Source organism: Lepisma saccharinum, chromosome 20 (assembly GCF_977018435.1).
Source record: "Lepisma saccharinum chromosome 20, izLepSacc3.1, whole genome shotgun sequence".
NCBI classification, from domain to species: Eukaryota; Metazoa; Arthropoda; class Insecta; order Zygentoma; family Lepismatidae; genus Lepisma; species Lepisma saccharinum.
Genome location: NC_139248.1, coordinates 21350177 through 21373398, shown reverse-complemented (window position 1 = coordinate 21373398; position 23222 = coordinate 21350177). Strand labels below are relative to the sequence as shown.

General features: G+C 38.6%; 1 protein-coding gene across 1 annotated transcript in view; it reads left to right on the top strand.

Moving 5' to 3' along the window:
* LOC146003546 (uncharacterized) overlaps positions 1-23222 on the top strand; it is a 295640-nt gene that overhangs the window by 195303 nt on the left and 77115 nt on the right. The window contains exons 2-4 of the mRNA XM_083141840.1: positions 123-195; positions 17422-17472; positions 18616-18705. Of these exons, the coding sequence (XP_082997966.1) occupies positions 148-195; positions 17422-17472; positions 18616-18705 (189 nt within the window). The 5' untranslated portion in view covers positions 123-147. The remainder of the gene's footprint in view (positions 1-122; positions 196-17421; positions 17473-18615; positions 18706-23222) is intronic.

Here is a 23222-nt window from a genome sequence, read left to right as displayed (position 1 = left end):
CCAAGTTGGTGTAAAATCATTGACCATGCCGGTACGTGTTGCCACCACATGTTTATTAGTTCTGTTTACGAGCAAGAAATTCTATGCTCACCTCATAATTCTGCGCAATTGAGTTTTAAGAAGTTCTTGTCTGCATGCACCACTGCAATGGCGGCGATTCTGCTACACGTTCTCTTCGGCACCCTTGCCGTTCAGGTGGGTGCAGGGAAATTAAGTATTGATTTTTAATTTATATGTTTTATATTTATTAATTCTATGAAAGTGTTGTGAAAAAAGTACTTACTAAGGTAATAATTATATGATTTCACCAACATAACTAAAGATAGAACGGACCATCTAATTTGAAATTCACGCCCAAATGATATCTTAATCCCATGACCGTGGTGGCGATTTTGGGGGTTGGGGTGGGCGTGGGGGCAGTCACCCCCCTACTTTTTGCCACCGCACTATTGCCTCTTTATGCTAAGCCCTATTTACCAAGTAGAAGCAACCTGTCCTCCCCCACCCCATCGCCGCTGCTGAGTATTGATAATTACGAGGGCAGATCGGAAAGTAACGCACAATAATTTCTTGCGCAAAAAGTGTAATATGTAACAAAAACCAAACAAATCAAAAATGAACTGACATCTTTGACCTACTTTTCTACATAGTCACCAAGTTTCTCAACACATTTCTCCCATCGTGGTACCAGTTTCAATATGTCCTGTTCGTAGAAGTCCGTTTGGTTGGAGTATAGCCATCTGCGGACTGCTGATTTCACTTCCGCATCTGTCGCAAAGTTATGGCCGGCCAGGAATTTCTTCATGGGACCAAACAGATGAAAGTCCGAAGGTGCCAGGTCCGGACTGTATGGTGGATGCTGGAGCACCTCCCACCCAAATTCGGTGAGTTTCTCACGAACAGGAGCAGCAACATGGGGACGGACATTGTCATGAAGTTTGACACCATCAGCATGAATCTTGCAGCGTTTGTCACGAAGGGCACGACACAACTTAACCAAAGTTTTAATGTAGGCTGCAGCATTCACGGTGGTCCCGTGTTCAGCAAAGTCCACCAATAGCACACCAAACATGTCCCAGAACACTTCACAAGCACTTTCCTAGCAGATTGAGTCACTTTGAATTTTTTTCGTACTGGGGAACCAGCATGTTCCCACTCCATAGAGGGCTGCTTGGTTTCGGGCGTGTAGTGGTACGCCCACGACTCATCACCAGTGACGATTCCTTTCAGAAAGGCATGCCCTTCTGCGGCGTAACGCGTTAAGTGATCCATGCTTGTTATCATTCGCTGGCCCTTGTGGTGGTCTGTCAGGTTCTTAGGCACCCAGCGAGCACTAACTTTACGGAATTTCAACGTGTCATGAACAATGTCAATAGGAAATTTTGAACGTATGCGATAAGGTTCGCTGGTGCACACGCCGGTCGTTCACAATTGCTGCCTCAATGGCGCGGATATTCTGCGGAGTTGAAGCTGTTACCGGCCGCCCGGAGCGTGGCTAATCACTAAGGTTCATACGGCCCTCTTGAAAGAATGTACACCACCTGGAGACATTGCTACGGTCCAGACAGTCGTCCCCATACACGCCACGCATGTCCCTGTGAATTTCACTCGGTGTATGCCCTTTGGCCAACAAAAATCGAACCACACTTCACTGCTCTTCACACGTGGACGACAGTAACATGCGCGCCATGTTTGTTTCGTAGTTCAGGTCAGGCTTCTCTCGCTAGAGCTGCACAGGAAAAAAAATACCCTCTGTGGTGCAAACTTCAAACTCTCTCTCGTCGTGCAATTTCAGCATTCCAGCTGCAATACCTGGGGAGAAAAATATATTGTGCGTTACTTTCCGATCTGCCCTCGTACATTAGCGAAATGGTGATAGAAAACAATACTAACTAACCAACTAACTCTCTAGCCTTCTTAAACCCGAAGGTTCATGGCTGCAGCAACACAGGCCTTCCATCTGTCCCTATCTTGAGCAAGATCTATATACTCTTTTCCATCCCTACCGATTTCCTTTAGGTCCATCTCAACGTTGTCCCTCCATCTTCGTCTTGGACTTGCTACAGGTCTCTTACCATCAGGTTTTCCAACAAGAATCCTGTAAACTCCTCTTTCCTCTCCCATTCGTGCCACATGGCCTGCCCACCTAAGTCTTCTTGATTTAATTATTCTAATAATATCTGGACATGAATATAAATTATGTAGTTCTAAATTATGTAACCTTCTCCACTCACCTGTCCCCTCAACCCTTTTAGGTCCAAAGATTTTCCTAAGGATCTTATTTTCAAATACTCTCAATTTGTGTTCCTCTTTCAATGTAACGGACCAAGTTTCACATCCATATAATACGACAGGCAAAATTACTGTTTTGTATATTTTAACTTTAAGTTTCTTAGATATTAAACGAGAAGACAAACGTTTATGAAGAGAGAAGTAACATGCATTTCCTGAATTAAGCCTACTTTTTATTTCCTCTTTAATATAATTTTCATTTGTTAATATTACTCCTAAGTATTTGAATTTGGAAACTGGTTCAAACGAGTTGTTATCATTAATTAGATTTTGATTATTACCTAACACTTGGTTTCGGCCTGTAAGCATATATTTAGTTTTCTCTTTGTTAACTTCCAAACCTATCTCTTTAGCAGTTTTGAAAAATATTTTAGCATTATTCTTAATTGTATTCACATCATCCCCCAGTAAGTCTACATCATCTGCATATGCTAACAACTGAGTCACAACATTTAATTTTAGTCCTTCTTTAGTTTCCTTTACCTTCCTAACAGCATATTCTAAGGCAAAATTAAAGAGCAATGGAAATAATGCATCTCCTTGTTTTAACCCATCATGAATTGTAAATTTGTCAGACATATTAATACCCACATGAATTTTACTTTCTGTTTCACTGGTGCATATTTTTATCATTCCAACAAGCTTCTTAGGTATTCCAAACTCTACTAATATATTATATAATTTATCTCTTTTGACCGAATCATATGCTTTTTTGAAATCAATGAATAGCTGATGGACATTTTGATTATATTCCCACTTTTTTCAAGTGTCTGTCTGATGTGAAAAATTTGATCTGTAGTTGATCTGTTACGTTTAAATCCACATTGATAATCACCTATAATTTCATTAGCATATGGGGTTAGTCTTGTTAAAAGAATGTTAGACAATATTTTATATGTTGTTGAGAGTAGAGAAATTCCACGGTAATTATTGCAGTTCATTTTATCACCTTTTTTAAACACAGGAACAATTATGGATTCTTTCCACTGTTGAGGGATTTCTTCTTTATTCCATATTAAAAAAAATAATTTATGAATTTGACATATTAATGAATTTCCACCATATTTAATTAATTCAGCTGGTATTAAATCAATGCCAGGTGCTTTGTTATTCATTAGACTTTTAATAGCATCTTTTACTTCAGTCAAGTTAGGTTCTGGAACTAAAGGTTCTGCTGTGTGTACTTCATTTACTTCTGATTTATCTCCTACATGGACATTTAAAAGGTCATTAAAGTAGTTCTTCCATCTATTTAGAATATCGCTTGGGTCAGCTAGAAAATCACCGTCTTTATCTTTTATCAAGTTTACTTTAGGTTGCCACCCCTTTCTAAACTCATTTACACCTTTATATAAATCTCTGATATTTTTATTTTTGCTGTTTGTTTCAATTTCGTTAATTTTGCTTTTCAAGTAATCTCTTTTTTACTTCTAAACGTGCGGTTAACTTCTCGCTTTATTCTATTATAATTGCTTAGATTTGTATCATCAGAGTTATTTAACCACCTAAGTCTAGCCTGATTTCTTATTTCTATTAGATTATGACATTCATTATCAAACCATGGCTTACTTTTTCTTGGTTTATGATATCCTATACTTTCTTTAGCTGCTGATTCTATTGCATTACATATGTGCTCCCAATTCTTATTTACGTCTGTTTCATTTATATTTTCATCATCATTTAAATCCTGCAAAACATCGAATCTATTTGACAGTTTAATTTGGTAATCTTTCTTAATTCTTTCATCAGTAAACTTTCCTGTATCAAATTTTATAACTTTTAGATGTTGTTGCTTATGATTTATCACTGACAGTCTTTCTCTTAATTTAGCTAAATAATACTAAATAATGGTCACTTTCACAGTCAGCACCTCTATGTGTACGAACGTCAATTATACTAGTATGCCTTCTCTTATCAATGAGAATATGATCTATCTGATTATGAGTTTTGCCATCTGGAGAAGACCAGGTATATTTATGGATATCTTTATGTTTAAAAGTGGTACTTTTCACAATTAAATTCTTTGAGGTTGCAAAAGTAATCAATCTTATACCATTATCATTACTTAATTCATGAAGACTTTCTTTACCAATCGTGGGTTTAAATGTCTCTTCTTTGCCAATCTGTGCATTACAGTCACCTAACAGAATTTTCATATCATACTGAGAAAATTTATCAAAGACCTGTTCTAACTCTGTATAAAAATCATCTTTAGTATTATCATCTTTATCTTCCGTTGGTGCATGTATGTTTATTAAAATAATTTTACACCACCTACCCTGTAAAACTGCATATGATATCCTATCATTAATAAATTCTACTGTTTTAAGAGCCGAGATAATTCTATATTTATGAAAAAGCCTGTTACAATATTATGATTTTCAGTACCACCATAGAAAAAAGTATAATTTTTAGTTTTACAATTCCCTTCTCCTGGCCACCTAACTTCCTGGACAGCTACTACATCTAATTTATACTTAACTATCTCATTAACTGTACACTGAAATGCCCCAGGCCGGTAAAGGCTCAGAACATTCCAGGTGCCTAATTTAATATCCTTATTCCTAATGTAGATATTATCCTTAGTCCAGGGACCTCCCAAAGTAGTCCCCACCCGGAGATCCGAACGGGGGACTATTTTACCTCCGGAATATTTTACCTTGGGAACATCCATGGCCTTATATTGCTGTTTCTTGACATGTCTTTTTACAGTGCAGAGTTGTCAGCCTAACCCCCAATATGAATGAGAAAACAATACTAAGGCAATAGAAACAAATTCCTATCGCTCTCTATTCGTTAGGAATCTATACAACTTTATATTGGAAAACAATCTCCGTTATCAAAATGTAAAGGGAAGTAATTTTTTCAATAACTATTTTTGTCGTCTGTAACAAGTAGCCTAGTTATTTTCGCACCGACAGTAACCCCCACTGAGTTAATTTTAAAAGTCCATAAACGTAGGACGAATGATAGCACTGATTAAAATTAAAATTATACTAATTAAAATCACTAAAAAAATTTAATCTAGATATTTAGGTTTTGAATTATGTTAATACAATGATTGAATGATATAATGTTTACCCTTAAAATAACATCAACTCTTCTTGAAACTCGAAATTGGAAGAAGAATAAATAAAAAAAACACAGTCTGAGGTGAAGACACTGAAAGAAAAATGTATGGAAAAGACGCAGATAAAAGCGCAAGGAAGTTGACATCACATGTTGGTCAAAGTTTACCTTTAGAGGTCTTGAAATAATGTTGATTGCAACGATTTCTCTGTGTTATTTTAACCGCACTGAAGGGAAATGTTGACCAAAATATGGTATGGATTAGAGTGCTGCAGCGAGAGGATTTCGCTCAGGCGCCAAACAGTTCGCACGGACGACGCTAGAAAGCGTATGGAACCGAGAGTTTCTTGGCTCGAGCTAATGACGCACGAACAGGCAAAACGAACGGTATACACTCGAAGCTCTGTAGTACACGTATAACCGTCATTTGTCTGTGGTAGTGGGGGTCTCAAATATGGATCGTGAGCTGAAAGACGCAGTGAAATTTAAACATAAGTAAACATAGTCATTGTCTTCATGTTGAAATGTAGTTTAGTATCTTATCAGTACACAGTGATATGTGAAAATGAAACAGATGATTGTGGGCTGAAGCAGCCAGGACGGATATTTTGTGTGCGTCTACGATTGTTGTCACATTAAAATAATATTCCATAGTAAACGTTCGTGGGAGGCTCGAACATGGTTCCATGGAGGACTCTAGTATGGATTTCCTGGGACCACTGTCTTGTTTTAACACTACACTCTGTCCCGCGAATATCTGGAGCAAGCGAACGAAAACAAGTCCTCTGCGCAGGTAGAGACTCGAGAGGGCTCGTCCAATGAACGCGTGAGAGGAGAAAGGGATTGCATGGAAGGGAAAACACGGCTACAGCTAGTTGCCATTTGAGGCAACGCGCACTGCTTTTCTGCAGTGTGTGTATGATTGGCTCAGATCGGAGACCACTATTATCTGTCCAGAAAGTAAATGCTCGGTGGATGTGGCCAAAACTGGAACTAACGATGGTATGAGAAATTATTTGCAACGCGTGACAATACCACTTCGCATTTAGGATACATGAGATTTGTCACATTAGAGTAGACAGGAGAGAGTAAGTTAACACAGAAGTCTAGTTCTGAGTGGCAGACCTCAAGTCTATTCCAGCTTGTAAAAATATATTAGTGTGAAACATCAGGTATGTTAACAAAGTTTGCTAGATTGCTGACGTCTCTTAAGACAAAATTTAAACTTAGTTTGATCGAGTGCATAGGCGCCGACTCCATGGGGCTTGGGGGGGCTCGAGCCCCCCTAATGTTATCGATGTGGGGGCAGAGCCCCCCAAATAATTTTGCTTAAGAGGATCTAATTTATTATTTTGCTTCTCTTGTAAAGTTTACTCTGAATTGTGCCACATGAACTTAACTTTAAATACACATTTGAAATGTTCTAGACCAGGGGTTTCCAACTGGCGGCCCGCGGGCCGCATGTGGCCCCCGTTGTCTTTTTCTGCGGCCCGGGAAGCCAGTTTACGAAATACATTAATTTTATTTATTTTTATTAAAATACGTTCTCTTTTTTTTACTGAAGGAACGGATGCTCTGTGAAGAAGACAATATCACAGGTAGAATTGATTTTGCAGTCAATAATGATAATCAGAAGAATCTTCACCCCTTCGCTATGCGGAATAAACTCGCCCGCTTCCCACCTCTTCGCTATGCGGAATGAACTCGCCCTCTTCCGCGAAGGCTTCACTCTGTGTCTTTAGAAACAAATTGCAGAGCGGCGCTATAGAGATCTGTTTTACTGCGCACGAAGTACGAGGAGATTTCCAGTGTCCCAACTCTGATTGTACTGTGACTGATTGTTATAGTTTGTGCAAATATCGAAATGAGCAATATCTCCATAAAACGTACGATTGAAAATCAAAATAGCTTCTCTCCAACTTGAATTGTGTGATTTGCAAGGCGATATGTTCCTTCAAACTAGGCAAGAAAAGGGGCCAGAGTTTTTCAAATACCTTTCAAAAGAACACTTTCCAAACCTTCGTAGTTTTGGGCAAAGAATGACATCGATGTTCGGCAGCACATACACGTGTGAAAGTGTTTTTTCTTCAATGAAGTTCATCAAGAACCGCTACAGAAGCCGACTGGCAGATTCTTCACTGCTTCACCTTCTGAGACTTTCAAATACAGAAATTCAAATACAACTTAAAAGAAGCAGATCGGGCTCAATTTTCACATTGAACACTTACTATGAAGGATTCTTATTTGTATGGTGTCTCTTTAATTTCTTTCAATTCATCAATAAGTATTGGCAGGCACGTATCCAGGAATTCCTTTCGGGGGGGGCTGAACACAATTTTTTTAAGGGGTATAGATAGAACCTCACAATTATATGTTTAAGGTCAGTGGTGGAAATTTGGTTCCAAAACGGGGGGGAGGGGGGAGGTGCAAGGAAAGTTTACTTTCTCTTGTTAGACAAGGCTTAGGATTAAGAGGCCATAGTATGGAGGCAAAAAAATTGGGAGCAACTATGCCCTAAATCGTCACCACTGTTTAAGGCTGTGATTTTAATCAGAACCTGAAATCTGAACATTTTTACCACTCGACTCCTCAGTTTCCATTAACCTTGTGTGCCGGAACCATCTTAGTATGTATGTTCGTCTATTTCTTCTCATCAGGCATCAAAACATCTGTGTACCAGGTAACCAAAAGTGTTACACATGCACGAGATGTACAATCAATCCACTCGACAACACGAGATTCAAATTGTGTGCTGCGAACTGAACGCAGACATCTAATGTTTCTTCTCTCAATATGATCAAATGCTTACTCATTTACGTATCTCCAGTGACGTGCCCAAGGGAGGGTTGGAGGGGTCATAACCCCATTTGACACAGTCCTTAAAAAAAGAACGTCAAAAACAGGAAAATTTGGCAAAATGAGGACTGACCACCAAAAATAGTATGCGTAACCCCTCTTCCTGCCGAAAATCATTGGCACGCCACTCTTTATCTCGGACACATTTTTAAAAATCAACTCACCAGAAGTTTTTATAATTTCGTATTAGAGACTGAAGTAAAGCACCTTTAACACGATCAAATAAATCATGAACAAGTCCTTGAATTGAACGCTTAAAAGGAAATGATGTCATAGACAACGCCATTTTTCTCATTGGATCCAAGGTTCGGTCAAATAATTTCTATTTAGGAATGGTTCTAATTAACGCGTACTTAGTATATCCTCAGTATATTCTAGAACGTTGCACAGATAAACGATTTATAAATATTGCCAGTAGTTGGACTCCACTTTTTCAAAAACATTCCCTCTCGTGCCTTTCAGAGATTAAAAATTACAACGAATCGCTCTACGTGTGGCGATACCTTTGCTGTGCAGCTTCCAAATGCTGACAAGTCTCTATATAGTGCTCAAGTTTGCTGCGACAATACTGAAAGATCAAGAAAAGTTTACGTGCAATATTATCAACAACAGGGTTATAGAACATTCTCCGTCTTGCCTTGATATGTATTTCTCCCCTTAACTTATCGTCACATTATTAAAAAAGCAAAAATCCTAATTTTATCTAATGTAAACAGAAATATTTCCTGAAGGTGTGTTGTGTGTGTGTGTGTGTGTGGGGGGGGGGGGGGCTCGAGCCCCCTGATTCCCACCTTGGATACGCGCTATTAACAATAACAGGGTTATAGAACATTCTTCGTCTTGCCTCGATAATTGTATCTCCTTAAATTATCGTCACATTATTCAAGAAGACAAGAACCTAATTTTATCTAGTGTAAACTGAAAACTTCCCTTTCCTGGGGAGGGGGCTCGAGCCACCTGATTCCCACCTTGGATACGCGCTAGTAACAATAATAGGGTTATAGAACATTCTCCGTCTTTTCTTGATAATTATTTCTCTCAAATTATCATCACATTATTCAAGAAGCCAAAATCCTAATTTTATTTAATGTAAACAGAAAAATTTCCTGAAGGTGTGGGGGGGAGGGGTGCTCGAGCCTTCTGATTCTTACCTTGGAAACACGCTATTAATAATGAGAGGGTTATAGAACATTCTTCGTCTTGCCTCGACAATATTTCTCCTTCAATTATCGTCACATTATTCAAAAAGACAAATACCTAATTTTATCTAGTGTAAACTGAAACATTTCCTGGTTGGGTTGGGTCGAGCCACATAATCCCCATCTTGGATACGCGCTAGTAACAATAACAGGGTTATAGAACATTCTCCGTCTTTTCTCGATAATTATTTCTCTCAAATTATCATCACATTATTCAAGAAGTCTAAATCCTAATTTTATGTAGTGTAAACAGAAAAATTCCCTAAGGGGGGGGGGGGCTCGAGTCCCCTGATTTCCACCTTGGATACGCACTATTAACAATAACAAGGACACAGAACATTCTCTGTATTGCCTCGATAATTATTTCTCTCCTTAAATTATCGTCACATTATATTATTTCACACCACAAGGAACAAAAAACCTCATTTTATCTAGTGTAAAACGAAAACTTTCGGGGGGGGCTCGAGCCCCCTAAGCCCCCTCCTTGGATACGTGCCTGAGTATTGGGTTTTTGTGAAATAAATTGTAATTATACAATTTTGATTTGTAATTCCATTGTTCTATTGCCTCATTTTAGAAATATAGGTCATGCGAAAGTACTACATTTTCAGTTCAGTACTTACAATTTTTGTAATTTTTACCTCCCCCCCTGCGGCCCGCCTATCAACTGCTGGATATAATTTTGGCCCTCGGACCTGTTGAAGTTGGAAACCACTGTTCTAGACCATCAACTTTGGGGGGCTATGACCAGAGACAGCAAAACACATGACTTATTACTATATACTAAGTACCTATATAACTATAAGTATTGTTAACATTTTTACTAAAAAGAGTTTCAAAAGACGAACTAGGGTAGTGGATGGGACGTTCGGGCTACAAATAGCTGTCACATGACATTCAGAACGAGATCATTGATATATTAGGGAGATCCAGTGGCGGCGAATAGAGGGGGCCGTGGGGGCAGTTGCCCCACCCCCAACTTTTTGCCACTTTTGCCCCCGTACTATGCTAAACCTTATCTAACCCCTAGTTTTGGCACCCAATCGCCGCCACTGGGGAGATGTCTATTGCGCTCCGTGGTAACAGATATTAAAAGTCGGGAATATTTTGCTATTATGGTTGACGAAACGTGTGACATATTCATCCGTGAACAATTGACATTTTGCATTCGAACTGTAAATGAAAATTGTAATATTTTTGAGGAATTCATGGCTTTTACGAGATTCCGAACACTGAGGCCAAAACTTTAAAAAGAGAGGGAGTGAGTCATTCCTTAATTTATTTCAGTGATCAGAGCCCCCCTGATCGAGTGAAAGTAGGAAAGTGGTAAAGAGCTGGCCCAGTTGTCTGAAGATAGCAGGTTCAAACCTTTAGTAGAACCGACTTTTTATTTCGTAGAATTATTGCTATTGGACATTTATGGGAGGGAGAATATATGAATACTCTTCTTCTGATAAATCTAATTGCTCGTCGGCACCACTTAGGATGTTTTTTCCATGTAGCTTCTCCAATACTAAATTACTTCCCGCAGGAAGAAATAGGGTAAACAAAGAGGTATTGGTGAAAATCTAAACCCTTTGTAGCACAACTGTGAGGTAAAATATGAGTTGAATGCTTTAAAAAAATAGAAGCTTTAACAATCCATATACCTCGCTTACAAATTCCTGGGCACATAGCTGCAAATCAACCAATGAGGACATGATGCTGAGAGAACCTTCGCGCCGGCTTGTGAATTTTGGTCTCGGGCAGAAAACACGATGCTTGCTTATCGTAGAACTGCGCATGCTCAGCTCGCAGTCTTCTGTACTGTTGAATCATGCACGACATGGACTATCCTGTCTGTGACCGAACTCTCAATTCTCTTGTTTTCAATATTTAGAGTTAACAAGAAAACATAATGTTTCATAGTTTCGAAAAACACTAATTTAATTGAAAGGTAAAATTTCAGTAACCACCAAACGTCTGAAATTCCTTTATTTTGTTCTTTTTCACATTGGTACTTACGTATTCTGCTTTCCTAAGGATTCCTCAAGGTGGCATTTCGTTTTTTCCACGCAAATAATCTCAACTTTGACATATCGAGTAATTCTTGTTTGTTCGTTTTCGCTTGGGGAAAAATGACGGAGAAATCTTGACTAGCGTTTTCCATGATCAGTGGTTATGCAGTGTTGCAACCTCTTCATCGAAAAATACCTACTTTCGTGTTACTGATTTTGTATTTTTTTTCCAGGTTCGAAAACCCCACGAACCATGCACAGATAGCCCCACGAACCATTCACGGATAGAACCACGGACCATTCATAAATAGCCCCAAGAACTATTCACGGATAACCCCACGAACCATTCACGGATAGAACCACGGACCATTCATAAATAGCCCCACGAACCATTTCCGGTAAGGTTAGGTTAGGTAGGGTCACGTATAGGTTACAATAGTTAAAAATTGGTTTCGAAAAAAATATGCGTATCCCCACACACCATTCTCGCATAGCCCCACGAACCATTGACACATAGCCCCACAAACCATTTGCGGAAACGTACCTTCTTCAGTTACAAAAACACGTGTTTGGAAAAACTGACCGGGATTGCGTCATCACACACGGGCTACATCCACCTGGAAGTAAATGGATTCAAGAGCTTTCGTGCATCGGTCACACATTTATATCGAAAAATAGATGATTTACCGGCAAAATTCAATGAACGATGCGAGAAAACACTTCCCCGAACTTCCACAATTATAAATAAACTGCATTCGGTAAGTAATTTCTCCTGTAAAATTGAAGAAATACGTTTTGCGGATACGAAAATTTTACCAACTGTAATATTCTATTTGAAATACTTTGTATGAATATCAGATAAAACAGTGCAATATGGTTCAACATATGGATAGGAGCATATAAGCGATAGATCAAGAAGGAAGGTGTGGTCCAGTCACTATGATACCTGCTCGCCACACAAAGTGTCCCCGGTTCGATACTCAACTACAACATTTTCTATAAACGATAGAATGTCAATTATTGTAAGTCTGAGACATATTTTTTGCGTATTTGATGACGAATGTTTTTGCTTTTTAATACAAATTGCAAATAGTTTTGAAACTTCTCAATACAAAACTATTTTAATAAAATTGAAACCATAAAATGAGATAATAAAAGCAATAAGCAGTATTATTTAAAACTAATGTTTGCATGGAATTTATGGAACTATATTATTTGCTTAGTGCATCATTGGTTTACTAATGTAGCTATGCTATTAAATCTTGCCTCTAAATCAATACAAAGACGCAAACGTTAATGTTGGAATTGTTAGTAACCTTGTGTCACTCTGTCATTTTATAAAGTGATGTTCCTTGCACTGAGCGATGAAGATATCGACTTTGTATCACTGCACTCACCAGTCCCTAACTACATAGAAACGTTCTTTAAAAACTGAGAGAACTTCATCGCCTCCCCCCTACCGTCCCTCTTTACACAACCATATCCCTTGCTTTCAAAATTTCTCGTCTCACCACCGCAGGAGGTTTCGTTTGTGGAACCACGTGATTGAACTATGTAGGTGACATCTTATCGTCATATCGTGGAGGCTACGCGTTGAGGTCATATCAATGGTCTTGACTTTGCTTCTCATCAAAGACAGGGGCGAAAGGGGTGATTTTCCACGTAGTACACCCAACTGTCAACCTCACTTCCACGTTAGTACACCCTGGACTGCGTTTTGCAGACGAACGAGGCTCTGGCGACTGGCACTCTGGTCAGTATAATTTTGTGTGTGTTGTCCTGTTTTGTGTCCTTGTGTGTCCTGAGTGCCCGTTTACAGTCTCAGCTTTTAACGAAAGTCAGAACATTTTAAGCTTTTAAGATTTTACTTACGCAACGTTAGAGTTGTTCTTTGTAAAGATAAGGGGCTGGACCCCGTATAATGTGACGGGTGTAAAATAGCCTAAGTGCTGACGCAACCAAAATTTTAAAATCAAATCAAATCAAATCATCAAAGACAGAACTTTTCTTTACAATGCAGTGCCAAATAGTGTATACCTAGGATGGAATTAATTACACATTTTAGCACAACTGTTATTTTAATAAAAATGTAATTGTTTTGACAGTAACTACTTGATATTAAACCTCTTACACATGTGGAAACGAATGTGAACGAGACATTCAGTTCTTGCTTTGGGTATCACACAAGATCAAGAAACAGTGGAACGTTAATGTGGAAATTCTTAGCAACCACGTCTAATGTTAATGAAGAAATATTGGTTGATTTATGAATAAAATTTCGATTATAAAAACGAATAATATAGTAGCTAAGAACATATTAGGTTATGTAAGTCGACCGAAGTAGTCAAGATCTTAACATTATAATTATGTTGTAAAATCTGTAACTAAATATAAGAATAGTCCTCCTCCGTGGCCGTGCAGTCTAAGGCGCTGTGCTTTGGGCTCCGACGGCATGGGTTCGAGTCCGCCTTGTCACGTGCCAGTTTCACACGACACAATGAATGTTGCAAGGAGGAATGGTTTCTCGGAATCGACAAGAGATGGCAGCACGCTATATAAATAGGAGCGAAGGAGATTATAAAAAACTTAGAGCGGAGAAGATGGATGATATATATTATAGTAAATTGAGAAATATATAAAAGAAGAGTTCAAATACTATAATAGAAGTAAATAGAATTATATATGTAGTAATTTAAAATAATTCAGAATATAGCCGCATATGAAACGTTTAGGAAAGTCATTAAGCGAGCAAATGAATTCAGAAATGTATCTCATCTCAATTTCTTTTTGATTCTCTGACGAGGAGAACATCGTCAGCTTTTGCATTTGTCCGTTCCCCGGTGGCGCTGTGTCAAATTAGACGTCCCGAAGCACTTTTCGGTTGCGCTTTTTATTAGTCGCACTGGGCCATTGGCAGCGCTCGTTATTAGCGATCCTGGTTATTCCCCTTTGGTCGTCAAATAGGAGGTGGCGCTATTGTCAGTTTAGTCGACCCTACTCTTTCTACAAGTATAGCTTGTATTGTTTGACAAAGAAGCGGGGGGAAAGCGAGCACATAAATAAGATTACGCTTTAATAAAAGAAGAAGAAATTCAAAGAAAAAGAAGAAGAAGCCATTTCCATATTAAAAGATGAAGAAGCCGTTTTCATAATAAAAGAAGAAGAAGCTTTTTCCATATTAAAAGAAGAAGAAGCCTTTTAAAAGAAGAAGAAGCCGTTTCTATAAGAAAAGAAGAAGCTTTTTCCATATTAAAAGAAGAAGAAGCCTTTTAAAAGAAGAAGAAGCCATTTAAAAGAAGAAGAAGCCTTTTCGATTATACATATACATATATTTTCTCTGTATTTTGTCAAGTTCTCAGAATATAGATCCGTATTTTACTATATCCTCTTGGCTATAAAACGCTTTCTTATTTGGAATTCTCAAACAAAGAACCTATCCCCTGAGATTAAGATATCTGTAGCCGTGGTAAATAACATGTAAGTACGTACCCACAAGGGGCGTAGCATTAGTGGCGCCCATAACGTGGAGCCTTGCCTTACATTATCTTACCCACGAATGAGACGTAGCAGCCTGGGTTCAGTCTCTGGGTTCTCTGCCTGTCATAAGACCGGTGGCAACCCACCATCTTGAGGAAGTTTGGCAGCTACAAGTGAGTAGCGTAACCCGGTCTTGGAAATCTTCTACAACGGCTGGGGGTTCTACGTGCTGACCCCACGTAACCCCATTACCGGTTGAAGAACCACACACCTTTAGGTAGGATTGTGAGAGAGAGGCTCTGGTAGCCGGGAGATAGGCACAAGCCTTTTCGACGCTGTTGAGCCATGGGTTATTTAAATATAAGGATAGCAAAATAATGTTCCGAAGACTGAATTTAGCACATTGTATTTTGGCCAATCAGTATCGTCTCTATTTACATTTGTAGTATGCATATGCTGTGCAAAAGTATAAACGTCTGACTCATTCTCATTCTAGGATTCCGGAATAATATCTCTTTAGATAAAGATTAAATTAAACATATTTGTAGGTGACAATGCAAACTTGTGTCAACATACTTGAAATCATTTTTTATTTAAAACGTAGAAGCATGTAATTTATAGTCACAGTAAAAGTAGGTATGATCTGACAGCTCTATGTTTGGTCCGCAAATGTAAAAAAGTCTTTGTTAAGAAGGAAAAGTCTAAGGTGCTTTTAGAAATTCGCCGGTGAAATCATGGATCACAAATACATGTGGTATGCACTTCTTTGGTTACACAATCAAAAAAAAAGTTTCACTGTCTAAATGTGGATTTGAACACACACATGTTGGAGCCTCATTGGCAACTAAAAAAAATAAAAACTTTGAATTGTTTCGCCACTGGCGAGGCGTATTTCTTTTCGCTTATTTTCTTTCAGATGTTTTTCCAGTCCGTTACAATTTGTTACCTTCCTCCACCCATGCAGATCCTTATAGAATACAATATTGGGACGCAGCTCCAAGAAAAGAGAATATCTTAGTTTCAAGAAACGTCAGGTGGGAATGGTGTGTTCAGTCACACATTTGAACTTATTTTTTTTTATATTTCAAGTTTTGCTTGCAACGCCACCATCAACCGAGCATTTACCTTCTGAACAGATAGTACATACTTTACCGTAGACTAGATGCTCTAACTCGAAAACTAAACAAGAATCCCCCACCCTCCCGTATTAATTCTTCTCAGATCGATCTGGCTGCTTCTACGTACACATTCCATCAATGGCGGCGATTGGGTTCCAAAACTGGGGGGGGGGGGGCAAGGTGCCCAAATTAAGGGGCAAAGACAGTTTACTTTCTCTTGGTAGATAAGGTTTAACATAGTGCGGGATCAAAAGTCGCAAAAAGTGCCACTGCATTCCAGTGGTTATCAATTCAGATCATGCTGTCCAGGCTGGTCCACCGGATGAGGCAAGTAATGGCATTTGTAAGGCCTGAACTCCAAACCAACGAGAATATTCTGCCACTGTTACAAGCATTATTTTACTACAAGGTGCATTCAATAAATAACCGGAAAAGTAATATAAAAAATCTAAAACACAACCGTGATTTTTATATGTTTGTTATTTTGTGAAGGCATCTGTAAGCTATTCATAGCTGGGGCTGGCACGCCTGCCTCGCGCACGGGACGCTGGGAAAAAGTTACACAAGATGGTGGCACCCTTATAGGAGTGCTCCAAGCTGGTGAATTTTGTTGACTGAAGGCGTGAAACCGGTGACGGTACGGTGACAACTGTACGAGTTGATCACAGGTGTACGAGTGGGCTGAGAAGTTCAAAGAGGACATAACCAGTGTTGAAGATTCTCCTCGTCCAGGTCGCTCTGTCACTGCAGTCACTGAAAGCAACATTGCTCAAGTCGAGAACTTGCCGGAAAGGTCATTTTAACTTTGCTTTGGGACCACAAGGGGTCCATTCTTGAAAATTGCATGCTCAGAGGTCATAATGCAAACAGTACCACCTACTCCCAACATTTGCGCATGAAACTGAAACCAGCCATTCTGCAGAGACGACGTGGCTTGGTGTCCACTGGTGTGCTTTTGCTCCATGACAATGCGAGACCACGCACTGCCAGCGTCACATTGTCTAACATCGAGGACCTAACGTTTGAGTGCTTACCCCACCCTCCGTATTTGCCCGATCTGGCACCTTCTGATTTCCACACCTTTGGCCCACTGAAAGATGCACTAAGTAGATCGAGGTTCCAGAATGACGACGAAGTCCAGTCAGCGGTGCATGAGTGGTTACGCACGCATTGAAAATATTTTTTTCCTGTGGTATCAGTGCCCTTATCAAACGCTGGCGTAGGTGATTGAACATTGACTATGTTGAAACATAGTACTGTAGTTCTTTTGGTGCTTGTAATAAATATTTGTTACAACATATTTCCAGTTATATATTGAATGAGCCTTGCATATACTTTGCAGTATTTACTAATCATTCAACAATACAGGCTTTTATACAAGGCACTAACGCAATTCCTTCTTTCTGTTCACAGATCCAAGACGCCATGAGTCAGCTCAGCTACTACTCAAGACCCAGCCAGACGGTATACTTCTTTGTTTTACAAGAGAGGAAGGCTGAATTTTTATAACTGCTTTACTCGTAATTTTTATACGCAAGATAGTGTTTAAGATGTAACTGATCAGGGTGTCTAGAATTTCGTAGAAGCAAAGTCCCATGACTTTCCCAGACCAAATTATTTGGGCAATTAGTGTCCATGAGCATGTCTGGAAGAAGGTCACTACATTTTAGTGACTGTAGTTTAGTTTTAGTTAGATTTAGTTAACACTGACATTTTGAATTCCACGTAACCAAGTTTTGGACCATTGACTTCCTATGTATAGGTACAAATGCGAAAGAGAAACCGTTTGGGCAGGTAGGCAAGTGAATATCAGGGGTGAGTTTCTATGTAATAGTGTAAATGTACTGACTGATGGTTAACAAAGAATTATTTTTTAAGAATAGTAACGATTACAGTGAAAATAATACATAATTATAGTGTTTATATTATTCCAGAGAACTTTCTACCACTCCCTCAAATATTGCAACCAAGAAAGTGGTAAATATCAATAACTACTCATGACTAGTAGATTTGTACAAGATAAAGGGTTCAAAACATAACTCATTTTTCTTGAGTATTTAAGATACAATATCGACTCTAACTACCAGTAAGCACACAACAAACTTAAAATAATTACAATAATATTTTTGGGATGTTCAAAAACTAACGTACTGCTAAAACAAAATTTACATTTTTTCGGAGAAATTGATATCTTGCGGTGAACCTGTCTATGCATAAGGGTCAAACATCAAATATGTAACATATCAACATATCTGAGAAACTACTACACGTACAAATATGAAATCTAGTGCACTAATGTATTAATACTAGTGCAAAATAAATTCTCGCGGACTGTAGTCTGCTTGCCAATTAAGTTTCTTCTGAACTTCAAAAGGAGCAGCTATGAGTTCGATCCCTAAAGCAGACACATTTCAGAAATTCAGATCCTACCGATTAGTCTCGGTATATAAACTAGAATATTGTTGTTAAAATCTACTGGCACCATGATTTCCACGTATGACACAACGATTATTTCTTCCTAATTTATTCTCAGATTTTGTATTAGCACATGCTATATTTTATTTTCAGAATTTTGATTTACTTGTAATTGTAATTTAATATTTTCAGCCTTACGGCGGTGTTATGTCCAGAAACTCGCCTGAATATCAAGCTCAACCGATAGGTGGCGACACTGTTCCTTACCAAGAATTACCAGCTGTAAGTACTGTTAAACAAACCAGATTTCTTCTAACATTCTAAAAAAAAAATGTTTTATGCCAAAGATGTATTTAGAGGGGGGTCCGAATCCATACAAAGACTTTACAAAACTCAAGACTTAAAAAGCAAAATACTTGTTCACTGTTGTTTATTTCCGCAGCACTTACATAAAACGAAGGATTAAATTGCAATTAATAGTAGTTGTTTGGACTTTTGAACAGCTTGACTACAGCGCCTTGAATACGTAGTGTGGAAAACGAGCCAGGAAAATAGTTCCCGAGACGGATGTCAACATAGATGGCAGTGCGATCAGTATCGCAACTAATTTTCTTATGAAAGTAATGCGGCTTAGTTTTTGGAATATATTGTGTAGATTTGTTTGTCTTGAAAGGTGGTACGTGAATTGATGGAAACAATTAATATTTGTGGAGTGACTTGCAGTCACGAAATGGCATTAATTTGGAAAGAAAAGTAAAATACATAGCATGCGTAACACAAGAAGAAACCTCGCAATGTGATTGCGAGCATCAGGTGTTGGATTGTGTACTAGAGTATATTTTGCTATGTTATTAGAATATAAATAGTATCCTGAGAGATATTTCATACCGAGGCGACAAACCACAAGTGTCGCTTGGAAGCGAGCAGTCGGTAATTAATGCAGCCTTTAGAACAGTAGGGATGCAAGCTCTGGCTGCACCGTTTCCTCAAGGAGATTTCACACCAAAGCGACAAACGATACGAGGATTTCACACCAAAGCGACACGGGTCCTTTGGTCCAAGGCAGCTTTCAGACAGAAGCGTCATTCGAGACATGTCGCTTGGGAACGAGCCAATGAAGAGCAACGTTTCACACCGTAGCGGCATGATAGGAAGGACAGGCCAGCGTTCTGTTGGTGAAATTCTCAAGCGATAAGTGTCGCGTGCCGCTTGTCGCTTTGGTTCTCAATCTCTAAAGCAAGACACTCATTGCATTGCGCATGCGCGAACAACAAACCACGTTAACACGTTGCAAGGTATTGAGGAAATATCACAGTTTGAGCGACACACAAGCGACAAAGCCCTCTCGAGTCATGACTTGCGCAGAGGCTTGCTTTCGTTCGCTGACTCCAGAGATCCCAGAGACCGAGTATAATTGGTAATTTTTTGCTTGTTTTGCAGAAGTTTTTGTTAAATGTTTGAAATTTCAATACTACATTGTTGATTTTTCATTGGAACTTTTTCACTCTACATATTTGCAAACCAAGTGGCTTATCCCTTAGTTGTTTGCTCCTTTTAGGGAGATTTCAGGCCGAAGCGACATTCGACAAGCTAGAGCGCGAGTTCATACCGAAGAGGAACTTTCAGACCGAAGCGACAAGAGGCTAACTACACAGATGACACGCTAGCTCCTTCAGTCTAAAGCAAAACAGTCAACGGGCATGCGAGAACAGACAGAGGCGACACGATATATGGTGTACAAGTATTCATGTGTACAAGTACTATTTGAAAGTTTTTACGCTTAGCCTATACACTTCGATCGTTTGTAAGGGATACTTGTAAACATGGCAGTAGGCAGGAAACAATTCACGGGACAAGGGTTCACTCATGAATTTCAATAATTGAAATAACAACAATAATAACTATTACATAATATTTGATATTTCATAATAAACGTATTTTATTCCAAAATTATTAATGTTAATGCTGTTACTATATCCATGAAGAGGTGTTTGTACTCGAAGCTTGAAGTCTTAAAACTTTCCTGGCGATGAATGATGAATAGATTCTCTCGGGCTAGCGACCAGGTGGGTTGTAGAAAACATTCCAAGTTTTCGAGAGCTACCGTCACTCTCATCTTCTACCACTTCTACCCTGAAGATGAGGGTGACGTTACCTCTCGAAAGCTAGGAATCTTTTCCACAACTCACCTGGTAGATAGTCCGAGAGAATCTTTTCATCTTTTTTCACAACTTTTTTTGAGTAGTGTGATTGACTGTATAACCATGACCGGAAAGTATGAGCCCCCTCAAGCAGATTTGTCTACACTTAAAACTTGCTCAACATGCCCATATGAGCTTTTTGCTCAAGTGTGGAACCCCGTCTAATCCAAGATTTTTGTAAAAATGCCCTCGGGAATTTCCTGAGAAAGTATGAGCCCCCTCAGATTGATTCGCCTACACTTATAAAAGGCACTTCTGTGAGATTGTTGTCCATAAACCTGTCAAAAATAAGCCCCTCTTGATATTTTTTTTGGCCACACCTAAAACTACGCCAAACGTATTAACACCCACCCACACACACACACACACACACACACACACACACAAAAACATTTACTTCCGGTTTAAGTTCAATTGGGCACCAGCCTCAACTTGTATATCTAGTATTAAGATAATGTAATTCTTCTAGAATTGTTCTGTGACTCTCTCATTTCTTACATCATAAACATATGATTTTTCCCCTATGAGAATAACACTACATATGGTGTCATCAGGTAATGCCTCATGGAATTCACAGATAATTTTAATGTTTGTCCTGTCATTCACCACAACTTGTTTTCTTTTTGAAGTGTTGATTACAAACATGGGTCTCTGTGCTTTGAATTCATCTGGAGTGTAATACATATCAGTATTGCCAGTAGTGACACGTTTGAAGGAAGAAAATGCCTCATATAATTTGAGGAAATCATTCTTGGACATGTCTAAATTATAATTTTCTCTAGGAAATACCTCATTTCTGCCATTTTTAAGATATATGTTCTTGATGTTGCAGTTATCAAATCTACTTGAATTTTTTTCCTGATTATTGTGTCTTCCAGTCTGAAACAATACCACCACAAAATCCGGCATGTCATATTGTATACTGGAGAATGAATTTGTAGCATCAAACTCATAATAAGTACCAGTTGCAGGCTTCTGTACACATTGATATGTATAAAATTGTAAAGGAACCTGTGGATTTTTTATTATATCTGCTTTGTATTTAAGAGCATAACTGGCTTCATATTCAACAACTGGGATTCTTAGCTCCATAGTCTGAATAATGCATTTGCCTTCATCAGGTAGGGTATTGAGCAAAGCTTCCCCTGTAGAGTTTAATGTGCTGTACCTCATCAAAGCATTATTATCATTGGCAGCTCTTCTAAATGTGATTCTTAAACCACCCTTCCACATAATATCTTTGTAATCTGAGAAGAATCCTGGCAACAGGCGCATAGGGAACAGTACAGTGTGGCTTTTGCTTAATATTTTATCACCAGCCTCAAATCCACCTATTTTGTAGTAAGAAGCCTCGGTTTTGGATAATTTTAATGTGGCCAAAGCTGTGGAGGTAATGCCGGGATAATCCACTCTGTTTATAACAACACCATGCTTTCTGATCTCAATTTCAGAGAACAGATGCGGCACAAAATTGTCTACCAATCTTATATTTGAATTTGCCGGATAATCTGTTCCATCGAGCTTTACAACATCAAATTTGATGTATAGATCTGCTCTGTGGGGGTGTATAAAGCCATCCCCTACATCAAGATCAACCTCAATTTCTGTGTTGGGTTGATTTAAATTTGCAAATGTCCTCCTGTTTGGAGGGAATGATTGTAGCTCATAACTCTCAATATTTTCCATTTTTTTTGTATGTATTTTTATTTAAATAATAATCTCTATGATTGCAGTTGTTGTGGCTCCAGCAAAATCAACTAATTCTTCTTTTTCATTAGTGACCATCAATTCAATATTATCTATTCTATTATGGCACACAGGAAAATATAATGTTGGGGATGGAGTGTAGATGATTGGCTCCATAAATTCAGAATTAGGTTTAAATGTTGCAATGATGCCAGTTTGTTTTTGAGTGTCTATGCCATTTGATTTGGTGATCATACCCTCCGCCACATTACAGTGAATATTCAGAGTCGCTGTGGCTAAGAATTTAGGTATATTAATAGCAGTGTGTTTGATGGCTGGTTCAAGTTTTGTGTTGTTCTCAAAGCCTAACAGCTCTCCTATAGTACCCAGATCCACTGTTTCTGTGGCAGATACAATCTCTACTCTGTGAGTGACAGAATTTTGACTTAACACTACACCTCTGGGTAATTGAGCATTTAGAGTGGACAGATTATACTGCCCTGGAGTGATGACAATTTTTTGATCCCCTACTGCAATTTTGTTGTTGTGGTGAGTAATATTAGGGATCAAGTACATGCCGTAAAATGCTCTGAGAGCTATTGTTTTGGGATACACTATATCATCATGTAATTTGAGTTTCAATATTGAATTTTGGCTGGTGAGATGGAATACCCCCATGATGTTTCAGATACCACAAGGCTTTTTGAAAATTTTCAATTGATGGTTTATTTATTTGAGACATATATCTAAGAACAGATAAACACAAATGTCCACAATTAACATCTTTGAAGTTTTGAACACGGCCATTATTGTAATAAAGATTAGTTGATTTTAGATATTTTATTAAATTTTCAGGTGGAACACCTCCAAATGAATCAAACACAAATGCCTCATTGTTTAAATATTTAAGAT